We start from the raw sequence: 21750 nt of genomic DNA, 5'->3' as shown, positions 1-21750 counted from the left end.
CGCGATGTCTTGACTTCTTTGCTCTTTTTTTTTCAGTTATATATATAGCTTCAACGGTCCTCGCTCAATGCACACGCTGTTTCCATTTCACTTATTACGTTCTTATACGCTGTCGACTGTTACCGCTGTCGGTACCTGCGTCACCATTTTAGAGCTGACTTCTTTATTCTTACGCTGCCGACTTCTGCACTTTTTGCCATTCATTCCACATGGACATTCGAGCATATACCCACAGGCACATACGCTGTGCCGTTGCTTGACAAACAACGTTCGCATACACAGTACCACGTACTTAGTTGCACACATCCGGGAGCTCGTGTCCTCGTACGGTTGGCGGCACAGCACCTAGTAGCCAGCAGCCAGCATGCATAAAGACAAAAAAGGGGCCTCTTCATATATAAAACAAACAAACAAACAAACAGAAAAAGCAAGATTGCTATATGCAAAAGAGACATCGATAGACAAGGAAGTGATTCACCTCCTCACTCGACGTCATTGCCATTTTGTCTATCATGGTCAACATCATGCACTACATTATTATTGGTATAGTTATCACGTTAATTTACTTCAACAGTCGCTTACTGACTTCAACTCTACATCTCTTTCTCCCTCTTTCTCTCTCGCTCGCTCGCCTTGCCTGACTCATCTTGCGCCTGCAATTCTCCCATTTCTAAGCACGCTACCTAATCCACCGTTGTACGTTTCTCGACAGCGTTTTTTTGCGACCCAGTAGACAACTGGTCACCGTCTATATGTTCCAAAATTCATTCTTACCGAAATTTCTCTATAACTTATACATAAAAAATCAATAAAAAAAGTGGCAGCCACCTTCAGGATACACTAACTAAACCTAATCGAGTCAAAGTGTAAACTGCATGAAAATACAACCGAACTATAAATGAAGAGACTTAAGCGAGTGCTCAAACGGTGGTTACCTGGCTAGCGATTAATCTATGGATACCTCTCTTGCGGTTTGTCGCATCAGCCTACGGCTTATTTAACAGCGTGAGATTGCACTACGGCCTCCTACACGTGCTTTAGGCACGTCGGCTGGTAGTTATTATATTATTCCGACGTGACGGAAGCGCACCAGCAAAAAGCGCGCACCGCGTACTGCCCCATCAATTTTCCTGGAGAGGTAAACAGAAAGGTTGGACGCCGTATCTTGCCAACATAAGAATGGTTGTGTTAACTGTTATTTCTTATAACTCTTCCCATTCTTCCTACGCGATAGTACAGTGGTTACGGTGTTCGGCTGCTCGTCTGAATGCCGCTGATTGGCTCCCGCCCACTGCAGTCGCATTTTCGATGGAGGCGAAAGCGCTAGAGGCCCATGTACTTAGATTTAGATATACACGTGAAAAAACACCAGGTGGTCGACGTTTTCGAAGCCCTAGGAATCTGATAACTTTATACAGTTATTTAATTTCAGCCTTTCCTATTTAAGGCAGCAAACCTAATAAAATCGAATGCACTGGTTGTCGAAAAAGAAAAACACAAGTCTTTTGCTTGCACGAATTTAAATAGGAGCCGTCGAGCTAAATATATCAAATGATAGATTGTGCTATCCCTTGTTTTCTATGCAGCGAATACTGTTTCAAGAACTCGGGCACCTGTCGTGGTGATTGAGTGGTTATGGATTTCTGCTGTTGTCAGCGTGTCACCAGTCTATACTTTCAGCGTGGAACAGCCACCAGCCGACGGCGGCGTCACATGCAAAAACTCTCGCTTATTGACTTTTAAATTCACATTTGGGAAACACAGAGGCGGTCACTGACAAGAAATAAAGATCAACTATGCGTCTTCAATCATTGTGTAGATGCTGCTTGGTGAGGGCAGACTACTCAGTCAATGAACCAATTACGATTTTACACGCGTCAGGAGCGAAATTAGATTACGTTTGTGGGCGTGCTAGTTTAGCAGCAAACTTTTTATCACAGCGTTTCAGCACACACAAAACGTAGACGGAATATAATGGAGGGTAAGTTAAAGGATATATCGAGAGATAGACAATCTAGTTAGCAAAGATTCGCCCCCAAAAAGAAGTTAGGTGTGCAAATAAGCACACGACGCACAAACGGCCGCTTGGATGGTCCAGTGGACAAGACGTTCAAGATCTCTTGCTCGGGGGTATGTCCCGCGGCCTGCTTGTCCGCACTCACACTACGCATGCGCAACTCTCCTCCTTCCCTCTCTCCAACAGCTGCGCGTTACTCTCTCCACTTCCCTACCAGCACCTACTTGCGCTTCTCCTGCGTTCTCGCTTGTGCTCTCACGGCGCATACGCTACTCTCCTCCTCTAGTCTCTTCTCCTTCAAATGGCAGAGCGCTGCGCGCGTTCAGTCCAGCCCTTGCCTCGGTTGGCTCCTCTGAAATGCACGCTCGACAAGCCGAAATTCTCTCCTGCGCAGCGCCGCGATGAGGGCCAGCGCATGCGCGTCCCCTCCCCCTCTCTCTCCTCTCCTACGCTGCTTCCCTCTCGCGCGCCTGTCGACCGCGTTCCCCGCTCGCCCTGTGAGAATTAACGGCCAGGCTAGAGGGAAGACACGATGTGCGTAGTGTTCCTCTTTGCGTTCCACGACGCGAGGTTGGTAGCATGCCGAACGAACGCCAACGGAACGCGATCGTGCAAGTGCTCCGGTTTCGCATTGCCTCATGGCCCCTTTAGCGGGAGATGGTGTAATTTTTTTCTTGTGATCATGATCGGGGATCTGTTGACAAGAGCTCGTGGCCGCATAGTGACGGTGGTGGAGGACAGCAAACGCTGGTGTACCCTTCTTAATGTGTATGCACTAAAGAAGCGTAGCAAACGATATGAATCAGCAGTCGGACACGCCTTGTGCAACTGATCCGTTGCATTGGCGCATTAAAAAAAAACAATTCGAGATAGTTGCATATTCAGTTTGTGCGGCCAGATCTACAAGGCGCTGCAACACCAATTTCTCGCATATGAATACAGCCGTGGCAGGGGCCGATCGTAGATGGGTGATTATAAGTTTTTACTCTCTGTTGTTGTGAACCCGTTTTTCTTTTACCCGATCCCATTTCAATTCATTCGCTCGTCTGTTATAAGCTTTACAGTTTCCACGCAGGCCTGTCTGCTTAGTCATTTCATTTTACTAAGTATATCAGTGCTATATAGCCATTTAAGTGATTTTTTTATCTCCCTTCAACTCTTGTTATTTTTCTCCATGTTCCTCTTTATTTAGATGGAAGTCATATGGAAAATGTGCTGGCAACGGTAAGATGGCTCTGTTGTTTCAGAATTTCTTTATAGGCGATACAATGTTACTAATATTTAATAGTACGTAATATTTCGTCCAACAAATAAACCACTTCTTCATAACTTATTGAGTATCAACAGCAATATAATAACGCCAGTCAACTCTTGCCGATTCTTGGGAGTCGTTTTTAGGTTTGACCTCAGCTGGTCCGAGCACATAAATTATGTTCGTGCTAAGCTGTCTAGGTCTCTTGGTATGTTATACAGGCTAAAATATTTATTGACGTTGCGTGTTAGAAAACAATTGTACTTTGCTTTTATTCATTCCCACCTAACATATTATCACCTAGTATGGGGTACGTGCAACAAGACGGATGCTGAACGTGTTTCCTCTCTACAAAAAAGGAGCCTAAAATGATTTCTTCCCATCCTCCCCCATCAACTGACTCACTGTATAAAACTCTGAACGTACCACCATTTTCAGAGTTATATAAGCTTTCTTTGGCAACAATGATTTTCCGCGAATTCAAACACGATCGTACCAGGTTTTCAAACAAATATCTAAACAGACAAGTGGCATATGACCTTCGCACTATTTCACTGACGGGATCAAGACCAAGAACTAATTATGGTACTAAAACTATAGATTATCAGATTATTTCATTGTTGAATGCATACCCATCCCTAATCGAATTGGCCAATCAGAACTCAAGTATGTCTCGTTTTAAAAAACAAGTAAAGCTACTTTTCCTGCCTCCTTGAAATACACAATTATTTTGCTATGAACGTGAAAATTATGTAATTTTGCATATTTGTATAACTTTATAATATTGTTAAACCTGAACAATGTAAACTTTGTATAATTTTTTTCCCATGTGTTTTTACTGTTCATGTTGTTTATATAAGCTGTGCAATGAGCATTGTATTTATTTTCTCTGAACTGGCTCCTGCTGTCCGACGTGTAAGTCCAGGGTGAAGGCCTCGTCAGGAGACATACGAGTCTCCTTTTGCTTGGCCTCGTGGACATATTTCATGTTATGTAACTATGTCCGAAATAAATTGAAATTGAAATTGAAAATTGATCGCAGCTACAAAAAGGAAATTCAATGAACGAATTATTAATTAATTGATAATTTAATGTAATAATTAAACAAATATATTAACATAGATGCATGTAGATGTAGAGTGTAAAAAAGTTTCATCTATATATATGTTTTGATTTTCTATTTCGTTCTCGCAAAATATATTTATTCTGTGGTATATAGCTCACCAAACAACCCCAAAAACGTACGTGCCTTTTCGAGCCCCACGCCAACGCAGGGCTAAAAGCACGACGCCCAATGCAAACAGCACTCCGGCGACAATTTACGTAAGTTCGCAGCCATACGAACTATACATATACCTTCCTCGCGGTCGCACATTAGCAAGACAAACGGAGAGTGGTAGCGCCAATACGCGAGAAATGTAACCACACACAAATAGCTAGCTGCTGCACTAAAGAAAAAAAATAGAAAGACAAGAAAATCCATCGACATTCCGCCGGTGAACCGTTCACTCGACTTGGCGTCACCGCAGGACGCGCGTGTGTACACATGCCGTTCGCATGCACTGTGCGCCCGATCAAACGCACCGGGAGAACGTTCAGGCCCACGGCTTGCCCGTGGCTGAAGGCCTCCTAATCCGGATTCTACTCGGCCGCCGACGCCATCGGAGCCCAACAACGAGGCATTTCACGCTCCGCTGGAGTTCCCCAAAAAGCCTTGCGTCTCGGGGAGAGAAAGCCGTCCAGAAGGCACGGCACGCTCCAGAATCCCGAGGATTGTGGCCGATTTCGGGAAACCGGGAAACATCTCCTTTCCCCAAACCCCCCCTCTCTCTATCTCTCTTTTTTGCCTCCCACTGCGTACTCTTCCGTTGTCGGAGCTCCGGTCTCCTGCGACCATCTCAAGTTCTTCGGGAAGTTCAGGCTTTGAGTGCGGGAACCGGCAAACGGATAGTGCGCCGTTTGGTTCGCAGCGTGTGCCGAGAGAGATAGAATGAGACGCTGCGGAAGCCGGCAGCGGCGGGAGGGAGGCTGTGTTGTTTTATACGGCGCGTGTAACGTAATGCTCGCGGCCACCTTTCGGTAATTTGCATGTTCGATCAGCCCCAGACCAAGCAGGCTGGGCAGAAAACTTTGGTCGCCTTCGGCGGCCGCAGCCGAGGCCGGTTCCCGGCGGCGAGCAACGCGCTGCCGAGATCGATGAGTGGCGCGCGGCGCGCAGATTACGTCCTCACCAGCCACGCGCCAGTCAGTATAGCCAGCCAGCCTCGGCAACGACCGCGCGCTAAGAGTGTGGGCGAGACCGTCACTTGCGGTTGACGCTACGAGCTCGTTAGCGGCGCCGCGTTCATTCTCGGGCTCTCTTTCCCACTCTCTCTCATTACGCGGTATTGGTCACACATCTCGGGCACAATGTGGCCGATCGGAGCGAGTCTCTCGAATTGTGTAGCTGCCGTCAATTCTCGCTTCTTCGTTCTCTGACTCGTTAATGCGCCGTCTATCTTGAAACAAAGTATAAAAGAAAGAGAGAGAAAGGAAAAGCGAAAGCGAGAACGGAATGTACTATCGGACAGCGCTAATGGTTCTCTGATTGGCCGCGCAATGCGATGCTGCCTTTCGCGGTGTATTATGGTGCCGCGTTACTTACTGCGTTGCTAAATGCGGGCTTGGGCTCCTCGCTTTGTTTTGGCGATCGACAGTGGCGTGAGTGGGTGAGTGTGTTAGCGTTGCTTTTATTCTTTTGCGGGTGCGCTGTTAAGTGGGTACACTAACGATTTATGGTCGTTCTATACAGGTCCCAGGAATCGAAAGCATTTAGAAGCTCCTAGAATTTCTACGCGTGGGCACTCACGCGGTCGTAGTCATCGAGCCAGTCCTCGACGTCTTCTCCACGAAGACCAGCGAAGAGCGAAAGGTCACAGTGGTGGCCACGTATGATAACAGGAGGCACGGCGTGCGGCAGAGGGGTAGAGATGGCATCAGCGCCGGCGGGCTCGTTCTGCTACATGCTGCCGGACAGTGGGGGCAAGCGGCGGCCTGAACGAAGCTCCAGGGGGTAGACCGGGCTGACCGAGGACCGGAAATCCACCCCCACTACGTATGATGTCTTGGTTGAAACGACGCTTATTAGACTCAAGGCCTCGGAAGAAAACGGGCAGAACGCGCACACACCAGATGATGATGACAATGACACACGGTGACGATGAGGACAGAGAGACAAACTGTGATTATGATAATGCACAGATGAGAAAGAAGCACATAACTAGTGCCCGCAATATCATTATTCTTGCAACAGACCCAGAATAGCGTAGCGAGTGACATAGGGGAAACGGCAAGTGTGCTTTTAAGTGATGGCGAACACTGCAAATGACTCTTCGTGATTGTAGCCGTGATGTTATTGGCCAGAAGATAAAGGTACTCACAATTGAAACGAACTTGTTCATAGCATCGTTGGTACTACTTGATATGAAGCATAATTTCGGTTAAAAAGACGCACATAACGCAGGAATGGAACCAAAATACTGCTCTCACTCTTGACGCAAAGAATGAGCTTCATACACGCGGCGCACGAATCGCGTTTTCCACGCGGTTCTCGTGAGTGGCATTGCTTAAACGTCTATTGTTTGTCCTCCTCGAGTTCTTTAGGCCTTTCACCTGCAGGCATTTTGACTATTGAATGAAAAAAAAAATAATAGGCGTATTACTAAAACCTCTGCAGCGGTCATATAAAAATGAAATATCGTCATCATAACTAGCCCTTGACTATGCCCACAGCAAGGCAGATGCCTCTCTCATGTTTATCCAATGAATCAAGGGCAGCGATGGCGTACAGGTAGAGCATCCTCCTCGCATGCAAGAGGTTCGTGGTTCGAATCATGGCGCCACGCAGTTCCCCACTGGATTAAACAATAATCTACGTGTTGATGAAATTACATAAAGAGGCCTGAGGTGCAAAATGAGCGATACGTCTCGTCTATTCAAAGGAACAAAATACGTGACTGCTCATGGAGCCGCAGGAATATACAGCTTGTATGCGACACAGGCTGTCTATGTATCAATTAATAAGTGCTAAACATTTTCTTGCCTCATTCTACGCTGCATCATGCCTGAAGAAACAAGACTATAGCAACAAGTCGCTTCAAGTTCTCGATGTTTCGTTTGATTACCTACTACGGTATTTTACGCACTCAAAAGTAAACCTTGCCTCGTACGATTACTAAGAAGTAATAGCGTTGTGAAAGAGCGGCTTGTGATAATTAAATCTTTTCTTTTGCACTGCCGTGCACGTGACCTTTCGTACCTACCCTGTTCACTTACCTTTAAATTATTACCGTAAAGAAGCCCTCCGCGAGTCATTACTTAAGGATTACAAGTATTACAAGAGTGAAAAATATTGCTTGCTGTTCACTCTTCAAGAACGCGTAATGCGAGGTAACCTTTTCATTTATGGATAAACGAACTGGCGGCGCCTGTGCTCTAAACGAAAAATAAAGCGACAGCTTCACATTTTCCTTTGTTCACTCACGAAATTAAGCATTGTATTTTAATCCGTAGCACGTGTAACAAGACAAACACATAGTGCTTATTTCTCTTCAAGAACGCACGCACTAAGCCTAATTGCTTCCGCGTTCCATAAAATCCTGCGCACTTTCCCTGCGCGCTATGCGCTTCCGTTCGTGGAGTGCTATGGCCAAAAACTAGCTGCAGTAATATTTCAAAACAAAAGTTACATAAACTTTTCAAACGTCTATTGACACGTACAACAGCACACATTTTGCGCATAATTAGCGTGCTGTAGCGCTAGTGGGCCCAATGTGTCGCACTTGCTTTGGAGCGCCGTCAATTGATAATAAAACTGTTCGACTATGCAACAAGCACCTTGACATGATGGAATAGACGAAAGGGACCAACAACATTAGAAAGTTAAAGAAGAGGCAAAATGACAGCGTACACTCTGCTATGAGCCTGCGTTGGGGCCGCCATTGTCACAGATAATAACAAACTACTATCGCATTCGAGCGCATGGCCGAGCGTGAGAACGCGCCTATGCAGGTTCGCTGTCTTTGATGTATCCATTGTCAGATTACATTGCTTCGGTAAATCATTTCTTTTACATTGTCTTTCTGGTCATCTGCCTGTAGCACTGTGCAACTGTGTAGGACGAATACTTCGGGCCGGGATTCAACTACCGTATATTCTCGCATACTGTCAACATTGGTAGCGAATGCCGTGTGATTCCTGTCCCTTTCGTCGTCTTCCAAGTGCACTGCTTCACCTATACGGTATGATGATCAACATTTCGGAGTCTGATATTTTTTTTTATTTTGGGAGTCGGGTGCTGAAATAAAAGTGCTCGTGATTCTGATTCTGAATTATCGGAGGAAGGGATGTCGGGCCGCTGGCCGAGACCGTCCTCAGCGCAGAATGCTTTGAGAGCGTTGTTGCGTTTCTTAAGGACTACCGGTTTTAGAGACAGACTAAGCAGTGTCGTACAATGTATTCTTCTCTCTTTTTTTCTCCCCTCTTTTTCCCCTTTTTCTCCATTTTTCATTATTCTTTCAGTTCTTTATAACGTCTCTTTTCTGTCATATTTCATTCCCTTTACCCCTTTCTCAAGCACAGTGTAGCCAGCCGGTCTGAGAATTGGCTAACCTCCCTGTCATTCCGCCTATTTCTTCTTCCTCCTCCTTAGTTAGCATTGACCAACGTTGGCTGGTATTGGCTAAATAATGGACATGTATGGTTAAATTATTGGCACCGTGTGCAGTCTCGGCTAACGCTGAGTAATTTTGGTAACCATTTGTTTTAACAGCAACATTATCTTGAAAGAACCTCAGTAAAAGTATTGAGTCCTCTATTGTTTTATGCTAAGCAGAAAATACTTGAGACAGCTCACCGGCGCGAACGCGCACGTCGTGGCTGCCGATGGTGCCCATCGAGTTGGTGGCGAGGCAGCGGTAGACGGCGCTGTGCACGTCCTCCTTGAAGTCCTCGGCCCGGAACGGGGGCAGCACGAGCGAGCCGTCAGCGCGCATGTGGCGCAGTCCCGGAACCTCGTGCAGCGGCTGGCCCGCCCGCGTCGACCACGTCACTCGGGGCGGCGGCGAGCCGTGCGCCACGCATGGCACCACGGCTCCAGTGCCGTTGAGGAACTCGACGCGCGACGGCGGCTCGTGAAGGAAGTGCGGCGCCCGGGGCTCGGAAATTGCCTCCACTGGTCTCGGAGCCAACGCTAGCGCCAGTCCTGTTGGAGATCAGGAAAAAAAAAAGAAAAATAAGGGACTTAAAACAATGCGCGCTTCGTACAAACGTGGTATCCGTGATCATCCGTCGCGGCATGCGGGTAGCCATGCGCTGTACAGAACACAGAGATTCGTGCAAGAATTACTCGAAGCATCTCTTGCGGAAGTGTCTACATTGTTTATTGCTGTTTTACTATGTTTGTACTATGTAACAGTTCGCAGTTTGAAATCTTCTGGCTATGCACAGTGAACCATGCTATGCGTGCAAGCGTATTAGTTGTCCTGTCATTCCTTCTTCATTTCTTTATTCTTTTCATCCCCTCCCCCCGTGTAGGGTAGCAAACCGGATGCGACGTGGTTAACCTCCCTGTCTTTACTTTGCCTTTCTCCCTGTCTCTCTCGCTCTTACTGTTTTAACCAGCAAATCAGAGGAGAGAATTAAATGCATGAATTTGCCCGAGCTTTGTCCTTTCAGCTTGAAACGTTTGAACAGCTTTGCACGGCGATCAATTATAACATGTCACTTTGTTAGAAATGCATTGATTCGCCATAATTACGTGTGCCCTCAGAGTTTTGTTGCCTCGGCGTACTTAAAAAAAGTACGGTGGCGTGAATATTTTGAGAAGTAAAGCCAACAAGTCTGGAAGGAGACATCTAGAGAAACTGGTTAGTGCCGATTCCACCGTAGCTTCTAAACGAGAATACTTATTATAAAAAAAACGCGCTTGCCTTCTAGAGAATCACAACAGCACTGTAAACGACCTTCACGTGCTTTTTGAAGCCCAAGTAATTCAATAAAGTAACAAGACAAGTTCACGACGCTGAGTTAGCTGGTGTGCTTTTCTGCTTTCATTCTTCGCTCTTCTACGACGTTTACCGACGAAATGCTGTCACTACAAAGTGAAAAGCCCACAAGAGAAACATTTTAAGGAAACGCCGCGGGAAATTTCTATAAAGCTACGAGATAAGAAGTTCTCGTCGCATGAGCAATGCGTTCATTCATTTATTTATCTGTAAGTCGAGCTTAGACCGAATGACGCAGGAAATGTCGTTGAAGCCACTTAAATGTCACGAAAACTAAGTCGGACGGTTCGATTCATTTCCCTCTTGTGTCGAGGCAAAGAAGTCAATATGTTAGTCATGTCACCTCAAGCCATCCGCTTTCGTAGGTCATGAAGTCAGGAGTTTTGGCACTTGTTAATAATTCTGTCGAATGCAAACCTTGGTAAGAAGCAAATCTGTCTTCCTTATCGCCCAGGGAAGTCGGGTACTGTCGAACCAGAGCACGTTTTCAAGAATATATCTTTATTTCGTTTCACTGCGAAGATCCGTGACGACGAGGAGTGGAGGTGAAATGAAGGTGTTCTTTGGGAAGTACGAATAGAGCGTCATTTGTTTTTTTCTATTCGTTCCTTTTTGTTTTTGTTGTTGTTGTTGGTATCCAGAAAGATGAAGGAAGGAAGAAAACGAAAGAGAGAAGGCGGGGAAGTTAACCAGAAACATGTGTGGTTGGCTACCCTACGCTTGCAAAATGGGAAAGGGGAGTGGAACGATGAGAAAGAGAGAGAAGGGAAAGAAAAGAAGGAAATAAATAAATGCGCTGACTCGTATGTGTCGGTTGCACTGAGCAATAGTCAATTGTCAATAGAACGATGGTGTTCTTGAACTATGCGTGGGGACAAACTCACGCTGTACGGCTATATTTCCTTGTAGAACTTTTGTTCGTTCGAAAGGAGGCCTCGGAATGCGCTCGCGAATGTTGCAGCCCACATTTAACTTAGTTCGATGCGCAGAACGCAATCTAAGAGCTTGCCTTCCGATGCACCACAAGTATAGACAGCGTGAAATGCCTATCGCCGACTGTTACGTCGTCAACTCTGCTACCCTCTAATAATAAAATTTAAAAGAAATAATCCGAAGGTCCCACGCATTGTGGGAATCAATTTCATGCGGAGCAGTCAGGCAGTAGCAGCCTATGCCAGATTTTTCACTTTGAGCCAGGCGTTACGAGGCGGTTCGAGGTCTTCGTGTCAGTTTAGTTCTGCGCATATCCTGTGCTTACCAGGCACGCCGAGTACAATGGCGTGTGTAGGGCAGCTCATGGTTCGGCGTAATGTGGCGCTCGCGTTAGAGTAGAGACGTCAGCTTCATCGACACGAAGTGCACGCTGCGGGGTGAAGACGTAACAGTTGTAGCAGTTGTAGGCGTATTCGCGCTACGCTTGACTGTAGCTTGAGGAGTCATAGATATGTAATGTTTGTTACATTGATATAAATGCGGAGAGCCGTTACTGCAACCCCGTTTGGCGTTGTCATGAAATGACGCTTGTACAGCGTCTTTTTACGAAAGAGTTTGAAGCGTTGGCGTGGCTCTGTGGTAGAATACTTGTCTGCCATGCAAAACGCCTGGGTTCGATCCCGGCTGGAGCCGTGATGTTTATTCTTTGCTTACATCGAGATATTTAACCTATCCATAACATCACCGACCCCGGGCTCCTTCACAATATCGGGTCAAGATTTCCGAAATCTGGGTTGATATAGACTATGAATCCAGGATGGTTCTTCCGGTCCTGGTGCCCGACAGCCTCCCGAGCTGGGCCGTCCTCTGAGCTTCGATGATTTCGGCGAGCGTGTTGTGATCGCCCTGCTCGAAAAGCCGGCAGTTGGCCATGTAGTGGGCTACGCCTAGTACAGTTTTGTAAGCCCTGCGGATGATCGTATCCAGCTTGTTAATTTTGCTGCAACTCCAATTGACGTGAGCAGCAACGTACGTCAGGTGGCTAAGAGCGTACGCCTGCATTAGTCTCACTACGTTGTGCTCTCTCATTCTCTTCCTCCTGTTTGTGACTCTTCGTATCAGGTTCGTGGCGGCTGCCACTTTCTTCTGTAGTCGGGTGACCAGAATTGGCACCGTTTTCTTCAAAAACAAATCAAAACCAAATCTCTCAAGTGGTTCCGCGCACATGTGAAATAACTTGGCAACGAACAAAGACCCCACCTCCCGTCGAACCACAACAAGCATGCCCACTGCGTCGCGAGACTGCTAAACCGCCGCGACGCGGACGAAAGGGCCACCGCTGTGCGAGACGTCGTCGATGGCGAGGCACCCAAGGTTGGAGGACATTCTTCTGCGAAGATGATAACAGACCCCGAAGCCTTGCAGGACTGCAAGGAAATCATGGCCACGTACCACGAGATCCTCAGCCACTACAGGAAAACGCGACAACTATACCCACCACCCCACAAGCAGCTAGAGAGGTCTCAGGCGTCTGACCTGAGACTTCTGCACACTGACACATTCGAATATCCCCGGCATCTGAACAGGCTCTGTCCGTCGCTCCACCAGTCACCCGGCTATTCGTGGTGCAGGCACGAGACAGCCGACATGGCACACATACTTTGAAAGTGCGAGTGCGGCATTGGCCGCCACTACCCGGACGAGGGAGTGTGTACCCTATGACGACTGGCTGAGCGGTGGCGAGCCGCCCATCTCAGCCCACATCTAGTGGACCGAATCTGGGCTGTCCAGCGAGCAAGGGCTATCGCCGAGGACGTCGCACCATGTTCCCCGGACGACGGCTCCTGGAGGGCTAGCCTGGGCCAGTGATTCCTCGTTGGACTCTAAATAAAGTTTATTACCTACCTATCGTATTCGTCATACATTTACGTCCTTATATGACAATTTTGGTATGTACCAAGCTAAGGAGACGACTTCGAGAGAGCCAAGACTTAGGCGGCTGGATAAATAGATAGATAGAAACGGTCAAAGTGCCTTTCGTTCGCTAAGAAACGCTTGGCATTTATTATGATTACCTGTTACTCTTTTAGGTGTCTCCGGACTTGCCATGTATATAACTCCTCAAAGATACATGTTAACTCTCGTCGGAGAGTCCTGGGAGGTGCGGCTATCCAAAAGAGAGCTAACGTGTATTTTTAAAGAGCATTATACATGTGCCGAGTAACTGGTTATTTTTTTTTTTAATTATTGGAGTTTACATATGTGCAATTCAATAACCCAAATTTGACTTTCGTTCAAGAAAAGACGATCGTGATTTTTATTTACTTATTTTTTGCTTGCTCATTTATTTAATTATTTCAGCGGCAACTTGCGTTTTAGGCGTGCAATGCATTGTAAAACAACAAGTACAGTTGGATTGGATCTCTCTAGAATGATATGTTTGGATACAAAGAAAGAAAAAAAGTGCAACGAAAGGAGAGAGAAAGGATCAAAATCAACATCATTCTTTCGTAGTATTCTCGAAAAAATTTTCGTAGCGATTAAATGTAAAGCGAAGGTTCTGAGAAAATGGTTGCAGCATGGGGCGTAACTCCGTTGAAGCCATTAGAGACAACGTTCAGTTATACATAATGACGGAGGAGCGTATTTTTTGGAAATAATAATAAGAAGAATCAAAAGCAGTGTCGTAATTCAGGTTTAGAGACACTGAGCACTGCCCGTCGGCAACTAGTGGCCGAGATCAGAAGTTTGCTACAAAGAAACAACGCTTCGCAGTCGGACTCGAAGGGATGATTGAAATAGACGAGCTTTTGATGCTAATTCCGCGGTTCCGCCGCTGTAATAACGAGATGGCAAAGCGCGGTCAAGACCTTAGACCTCCGATACAGCGTTTATGCAGATGGCGTTCCCAGAGCGATACTTTCCTCCGGCGGCGCGATGAGACGATTTCGTGCGGACGTCCCCAAGCGGGCAAGCGATATGAGTGGAGGATATGTGGGCCGTAATATACGACGCGGGAGTATCGAGCGCCGCGGCTGCACTGATTAACGAGGCCGGCTATAAGGGGCCCCGCGCGGTGGTTCTCGGGAAGTGGATGAGCCGGTTTGCCATAAACGTTTGTCACCGTGGGCTGGGTTATAGAGAAGGAAACAAGAAAGTTTGCTTGAGACAAGGCGAAGCAATAGCTTTAGCGATTCTGACGAGGGGTATAAAGGCGGGCGCTGTAGCCGCTGAATAGACGACCCGCTGTCTACGCGGAGACATGTACTACAGTGCGGTTGTCTTGTGAAGCTAGAGATTGCACTTTGTCTGACGTAGCTATCCCTGCAGACGCCGCCTTGGTTGCTGCGAGTCCTCGTCGCGGAGTGGTGCGGCGCTCATTTTGGAGACAAGAAAAGCCTACGAAGCGTGACAGGAACGATTGCCGTTTTTCCTGGCGTTCAACTCGAATGAACAAAGGAACAAAAAAGCTCGCCAAGAACTGCGACGTCGGCCAGGAGTGACACATAACTCAGACAATGGTACCTATTCGTGCTAGAACGTTGTGAGAAAATACGAGCACAACACAACTTTTTGCGCTCAGTTTTGCATAAAAATTCATAGCTATAGCTTGGGAAATAGAAGCATAATGAAGGTCTTTCTATGTCCTTTTATATAGGATGCCATTTTGTCTACTCGCTCACGAGGTCGTCGTCATAACGCCTGCGACTATCAAGAGTACGTCGATAAAACCGGAACTGCAACCGTCAACAAGAAATCAACAAAATAAAGACAAAAGTGGGGAACGTTTACACAATATTCATTGCTATCAATTAGGACACGATGATGATGTTCATTCAAGTAAGCAGATGACAGGACATTTTTCTTCCTGCGCACTGTGTTCCCTGTAGGCCAGTATATAAGTTTTTTGTTAGTTCGACAAAATTAGAGCTATGAAGAAGGAAACCAAAAGACGCTCACTATTCTGACCATTTAGAGCAGGGGTCCCAAACACGCGGCCCGCGGACCCTTCTTTTGCGGCCCGCCACGCCCCAGCGCTACGTCGATAGGATACTATGATCCATAGGCGTAGAGTACGGGGGGGGGGGGGCTGGGGGGCTTGGGCCCCCCCCCGGACTGCCTCATGGGGGGGGGGCAGAGCCCCCCCCCCCTGGCGCCGGCCCAGGATATTTTTTAAGAGCTTGGCTTAGGAGGCTGTTTATGCCCACTTCCTTTTGATTTCAGGCATTTAAAGTTCGGCTCATGGGCCAGTCACAAGTCAAACATTCAGTGGGAAAATGCCCCTAAAGAGAATTTTTACGTGCACAATATTTTGCGTTGATGAACAACTGAAGCGACGAATTAAGCTACGACAAATTCAAAAATTCACCGGCGATTACGATACTGCATAATTCGCTGAGCGCAGCCTCGTGTTCGGGCAACGCCGACTGTGTTTGAAGTTTTGACTATCCGCAGTTGTAGCAATGTAACATTCGTTACAAGGAAGGAAGGAAAACGGGAGAGAGGAAAGACAGGGATGTTAACCAGTTTGGCATAACCGGTATGCTACCCTGTACAGGGGGAAGGGATGGGGGAGATCGAAAGAAGAGTAAAGAAAGAGAGAAAGAGAGGGGAACACACACGCACACACATAACGTCACAGCGCAGAGCGGCAGTCTTCTGCGGTATGCGGCATCATTAAAAAGTCTACAGCCGCTCGTGTAAGTCTGTTGTCCTTAGGAATTTGAGCATGTTGCCACAGAAACTGCCAGCGCGCAAGTGCTACGCACACGTACTGTATACTCTGTGCATTTCACCTGTCGCGAACCAAGTGAAACGCCCATAGATCCGCTACGCAGTGATGCCACAGCTACTGCTTTATCATTAGATCTACTGACTTCTTAAATGTTCTGCTCATTCAGTGATAAGGCGTCTCGATCTACTGATTTTGTCTTTTTACAGAGACGAAAGGAACTTCTACTTTTTTTATCACCAATTTTTCTTTACTGTAGTGCCACCAGGCAAACAAGGATTTTCCTTCATTTCCAGGTTCACAAACGCAGCACTACCTACGTCTTAAGAGCCATCGGCTTTTCAACAGTATTTGGTGTAGAAAGCTCCATCTTATTCCCAAATATCGGACAATCGCAATGTGAATTTATTAACGCGCCCCCACAGCTACGATCCCACAACCAAAGAACTCTATTCCTGTCGTGCTTCGAGTTCCCTTCCCGTGCTAACAGGTATCGGGCACTGGCTCGAGAGCAAGAGAGGAAGATGACCGGCCGGGAGCACGTTCACGCTCAGGAGGCTCGCGCTTGCTGGCCACGCTGGTGATTTCAGCAGTCCGGCCTCAAGAAGTGAAGGTCGAGACTGTTCACTTGTCCTCTACGTCCTCTCTGAGAGCCTCAGCTGGCCACTGGCTCGCGGCCCTGAGTCCATAGAGGGAACCTCATGGGAAGACCTACACACCACCAAGCTTCTGGCGATTAAGGCTATTTGCAGTCAAAGCTGCGGAGCGAGGCCAGCACGGACGCTATTTTAGTATTCTGCACACGGGAGACCTCAAGACTTCTTCAGCATGTCACATATTCAACATCTACAGGCTATTGACAAGGCGAATGAACTACACGGATCAAGATTGTGTATTCAATGTGGTGTTGCTGGTGAACCCACTTCTGGAATGCATTGGGAACACATGGTCGTGTTAAAGCTGTTTCAGGAAAGTCATTTGCTGAAGCCTTGTAGGGCTCATGTTTTCTTTCATCTCTGGCATAAGTAACGCCTGAAATAATCATGCTAGGATATGGCTCTCGGTATGCCGTGTTTCTGTAGTGCATCACCGCTAATCTCACGGACATTTTTGCGCTATTTGTTAGAGAGTACAATACTGCAGCAATTGCCAATATAAGCGCTGAATTAGTCATTAAAGGGAAACCCTGCGCAAATGCTGAAATTAGAGATCTACTGATTTCCACTGATTTTTCGCAAAAATATTAACTACTATTTTTTGATGTGTCGTGGCAACACTGCCGTTACGACAAGCGAAGCCAGCCGCAGTGCACGTGCCAGCCTTGCATGCGCGCGAGCTCTGATCGAGGGGCCGGCGCGCGCGACAGAGGAAGAAAGTGAGGTTAGAGGCCAGTATCTCGTGATATCGACAGACTCCTCGTTCGCTCTCATTCGCCCTAGTTCGCGCTATCGGTTACGCCACCGACGCCAACGGCGATGCCGCTCAACGCAGGAACGGACGCCTAAGAGCTGCGCTCTAATTATATTGAACCCCGTAGTGAATGGTTTTGAGAACACAAAAATGCTACTGAGAATACAAAGCAATTCCGACACAGTCAGTCAGTGAATGCTTTCGCACAAACTTACTCGCCAGTAAAAAACGGGTAGTTTCTTGGTTGCCTACAAATTGGTACCCTTCGACATGCCTGCTTATCAAAGTGCCGAGAAAAGATGGTACGCAGTTTTGATTTATCAGTAATGGATTTTACTAAAAGTTCGGTCACCAATGAGCAACTCCATTACTCGTCCAGAAAACAAGCTTTGGCAGAAAGATTCGTAACCGCAGCTTCGCACAAAGTGTAGTGGTAGCAAATGGTATTTGCTACTATCTCAGAATTACTTTCGGCCATTTTGAATTGAATTCAGTGGCATAAATAAAGCTTCCCGTGATAGCGTTAGCCTACTCTCTCCTGTGTGGCGCATGTTTTAACAAAGTAAAGCCTAATAATAAAAAATTACACCATCTCCCGCTAAAGGGGATCATGAGGCGATGCGAAGCCGGAGCACTTGCACGATCGCGTTCCGTTGGCGTTCGTTGGGCATGCTACCGAACTCGCGTCGTGGAACGCAAAGAGGGACGCTACGCGCGTCGTATCTTCCATCTAGCCTGGCCGTTAATTCTCACAGGGCGAGCGGGGAACGCGGTCGACAGGCGGGCGAGAGGGGGGCAGCGTAGGAGAGGAGAGAGAAGGCGAGGGGACGCGCATGCGCTCGAGCTCATCGCGGCGTTGCGCAGGAGAGAATTTCGGCTTGTCTAGCCCGCGTTTCAGAGGAAGAGTGGAAAGGGGGAGGGGAGAGGGGTATGGGAAGGGGGAGGGGAGAGGAAAAGTGGAGAGGGGAAGGGGAGAGTGTGAGTGGAGAAGTTATGCGCATGCGCAGTAAGGGTGGTCACGCCGCACACCACCACCACTACCACCACCACTACCACCACCACCGGATTGAGCTCCGCCTTAAGATACTTCGCATCTAAAAAAATTCGGCAGACCCCACGCATTACGTGAATCGATTTTACGCGATGCAGTCAATGAATAGCAGCCTACGCGACCTTTTTCGCTTTGTGGATCGATGTCTTTCTGTAAATTGAGAAATAAATCTAGGGTCTTCCACTTACAGATCTTCATTATAATATCGCTGGCACTAAAGTTAGATTGATTTCTTTAATTTGGATGTGGGACTCCTCTCTCTCTCTCTCTCTCTCTCTCTCTATATATATATATATATATATATATATATATATATGGAGAGTGAGAGAGAAATGTGGAAGAGTAAGTTGGACCCCCGCCCCCTCCGGTAAAATGAAAACTCTCCGCCTGTGCTATGATCATTGCCATGTCCGGAAGTACATACATGTTCGAGAACCTGTTCTGCCTTCTGAAGGGGAACAAGTCTGGTAGACGATGAACATCTGCGATAGAACATGAGGATCGTCTTCCGACAAGAAATTAAAGGGGCCCTGCAACCCTTTAAAGGGGACTTGCAAGCATGGTCAGAAAACGCTGCCGAACGACGGCCGAGGCTCCTGAGAACGTGTGAGCCAAACATAGCGCAGCACGCGGCCTGGAATTCAATATTAATTCTCAAAGTCAGCCGGAAATCGCTCGCTCTTCTCTCGAAAAATGTTGCCATAAATCCAACTGGCCGCGCCATAAATCATTCGATGATTACATATAAATGTGTTGCAGAAATGCGGGAATTTCTCCTCTCATCGCAGCCAATTGTTTCCTGACAACAAGTCAGCGTGTTTAGAATTGTAGCCGTGATATTTCGCTTCACAAGAAATAAAGTTTTATGACTTTGCTGAATGGTACTCGCATTGTTTCCTCTCCTATTACGATTAATAACGGTTTAATCGAAAAGGATACACCAACGTGACTGGCCTCAAGCAGGTTTTTTCGCGAGGAACCGCGCGCGCTCACCGTGGAACAAACACTACGTTTCAGAATCCGCGTCCTCCTGATTTTAGTTGTACTGGTGATCGGTATCGATATGTTTGAAATGGCAAGGTCTCCCCCCCCCCCCTTCCCCCCCCACTCTAACTTCTTTCTTCCCCTCCAGGCCCTTACGGGTCTAAATTGCGGCACTGCGGCCCTGAGGTGAGCTGAGATGAGTTTGAGACTCCTGTTTTAGACAGTACGAGGGCAGCCTATATTAAGTGAAAGCTACGCGTGCTACGACAGGCAATTCGCCCTGAACTTGAAATGGAGATGATTTGTTACGCTATAGGGTGATCAGTGTAGGGCTATTACATGTGCACTACTAGGATGAGGTGATGCCCATACTCAGGCATTACGACGTCACTATCCTTCTTTAAGGGGACACAGGTGCCTGTGTCTCGACGAAACCTCAGTGTATGTATCAAAGATGATATCAACGACCCTCACGCCTCCTCCCTCCCCCTCCCCCCTCTTACACGTCCAGAACAGACCCCTTCCTCCACCAGACCCCTTGCACTGCAGACCCCTAGATTAGATACATTATTTTCTAACCATTATGCAGCCAAACCAAATGCGTCGGTCGTGTCCCTCTTGCACTGCAAACGACAAACAGCGGTATTGAAACTGGCAGCGATCGCCGTTCCAGATAGCAAATGAGTTCATTCCTAATGACTTTGCAACTCTTGTAAACGAGAATCTAAAGCAACCTACTTCACGAGAACTTCATCCCCATCGTAGCTGCCTCTCGCATTCACTTCTTGGGCTGAAAGGTCTCGAAATGTCTTCGATACAAAAAGCAAAGCCGCAAAGAGAAGAGCACGCCTCGTATCAGTTTAGATCGCACTTAGCGGTGTTTCATAGCCGATAAAATGGGCCGTTCCTCCTTTTTTTTTAGTTGTCTGTTCATAATTTCTTTCTTTTTCTCCACATTTCGCAGGGTAGTCAGCCTCCTCATTCCCCCCCCCCCCCCCTTTTTTTTTAAATCGCTCCAAACCGTGACCCCGGGGACCTCGACGACAACGACGCTAACGAGGAGCGTGCTCGCAAAGAGATGTTGGAAGCACGTTGCTGCACCGAGACCCGCGAAAATATACGCGTAAGAGCTGGCCTGTTTCTACGCGTTATAGTGTCGTCAGAAGATACGCTGGAGCAGAGAGGAGGATGAAGAGGAGGAGGATGAAACGAAGCAGAGGATGAGGAGGATGGTGAGACCATTTTAACCACTGGCGCGCATTCGCCGGCTTCAGCGGCGGCGCAACATTTTCCCGCCATCAAGCCGCCGACGCCACTACGCAAAGCGTTCGTTTTAAAGCGTGCGCTTGGACGGCGTGCAACTAGCCCTGCGAAGCGAGAGGACGATGTGATCATTAGGTGCCCGTAAATCTTTGTTCGGGGAGCGCGAGACGGCGTCCCCTGGGCTTTTCGCCGGAGGCCGCAGTGGGAGGACGACATCGGAGACGGCGACGACAACGCTCGGCAGACCCGAACCGCGCTATAGGCTCGCTCGTTAACTAGAGGAGACCTTTTGTGGCCCCGCGCCCTATACTAGCCTTATATTCGCGTTGGGACTTTGCGCCTTGGGCTTAGTCAAAAATTTGTTACCAGCGCCCTTTGTTCTCAGTCGTCCAATCATATATAGAGTTTTTTTTCGTGCTATGTTCTCGATGAAAGCGTTATCCTTTGCGCGCAAGTCTTGACGAAAAGTCACACGCATTCAAGAACTGGGACTTAGTGCCTGAGTGTTCTTCTATGTGCCTAGATGTGTAGTTTTGCGTTTGCTCTTTACTTTGGAAAGCGATTGTTATGCAAGAGGAGTAGCCGGTGCCACGCACTGGCGCCAACTTCCCCTTATATGAATTTAATAATAAAAGAAAATGGGGAGTCGCTGCTACGATATATAGGCAGAATACGTTGGTCCAAAGTTCGACGAAAACTCGTCAGGCGAGGGTGATTCTTTTGCAACACAAAACAGCCGCTCGCCGCATTCATAATACCACTGGAATTACACGGCAGGGGAATCGAAAGACTGAATTGAAGCTATCTAGTGTAGTGAACGAATCTCCGGGAATATTATTAAAGATTGTGATCTCTCTCTCTCTCTCTCTCTCATTCGCAGCCTTTCAGTATAGTCAGGAATACATGCAATGCAGGGATCTCGATTGATATCCTCCATTAGAAATCGGTACGAGATAAGCGGTCATTTGAGAGTCATTTGGAAACTAACTATATTAATGCATTAGCGTTAAGGAGCACGTGTCGTAGAATTACCGGTGTTCACCGTCGGTGTCGCTGGTTGTGAGC

General features: G+C 47.4%; 1 protein-coding gene across 1 annotated transcript in view; it reads right to left on the bottom strand.

The window, feature by feature from the left end:
- LOC119381547 (Down syndrome cell adhesion molecule-like protein Dscam2) overlaps positions 1 to 21750 on the bottom strand; it is a 381434-nt gene that overhangs the window by 290488 nt on the left and 69196 nt on the right. Inside the window, 1 exon segment of the mRNA XM_049412821.1 lies at positions 9163 to 9510. Coding sequence (XP_049268778.1) covers positions 9163 to 9301 — 139 coding nt within the window. The 5' untranslated portion in view covers positions 9302 to 9510.

This window comes from Rhipicephalus sanguineus, chromosome 2 (assembly GCF_013339695.2).
Source record: "Rhipicephalus sanguineus isolate Rsan-2018 chromosome 2, BIME_Rsan_1.4, whole genome shotgun sequence".
In the NCBI taxonomy this organism is placed as follows: Eukaryota; Metazoa; Arthropoda; class Arachnida; order Ixodida; family Ixodidae; genus Rhipicephalus; species Rhipicephalus sanguineus.
This window is presented reverse-complemented; position numbering and strand designations above follow the sequence as displayed.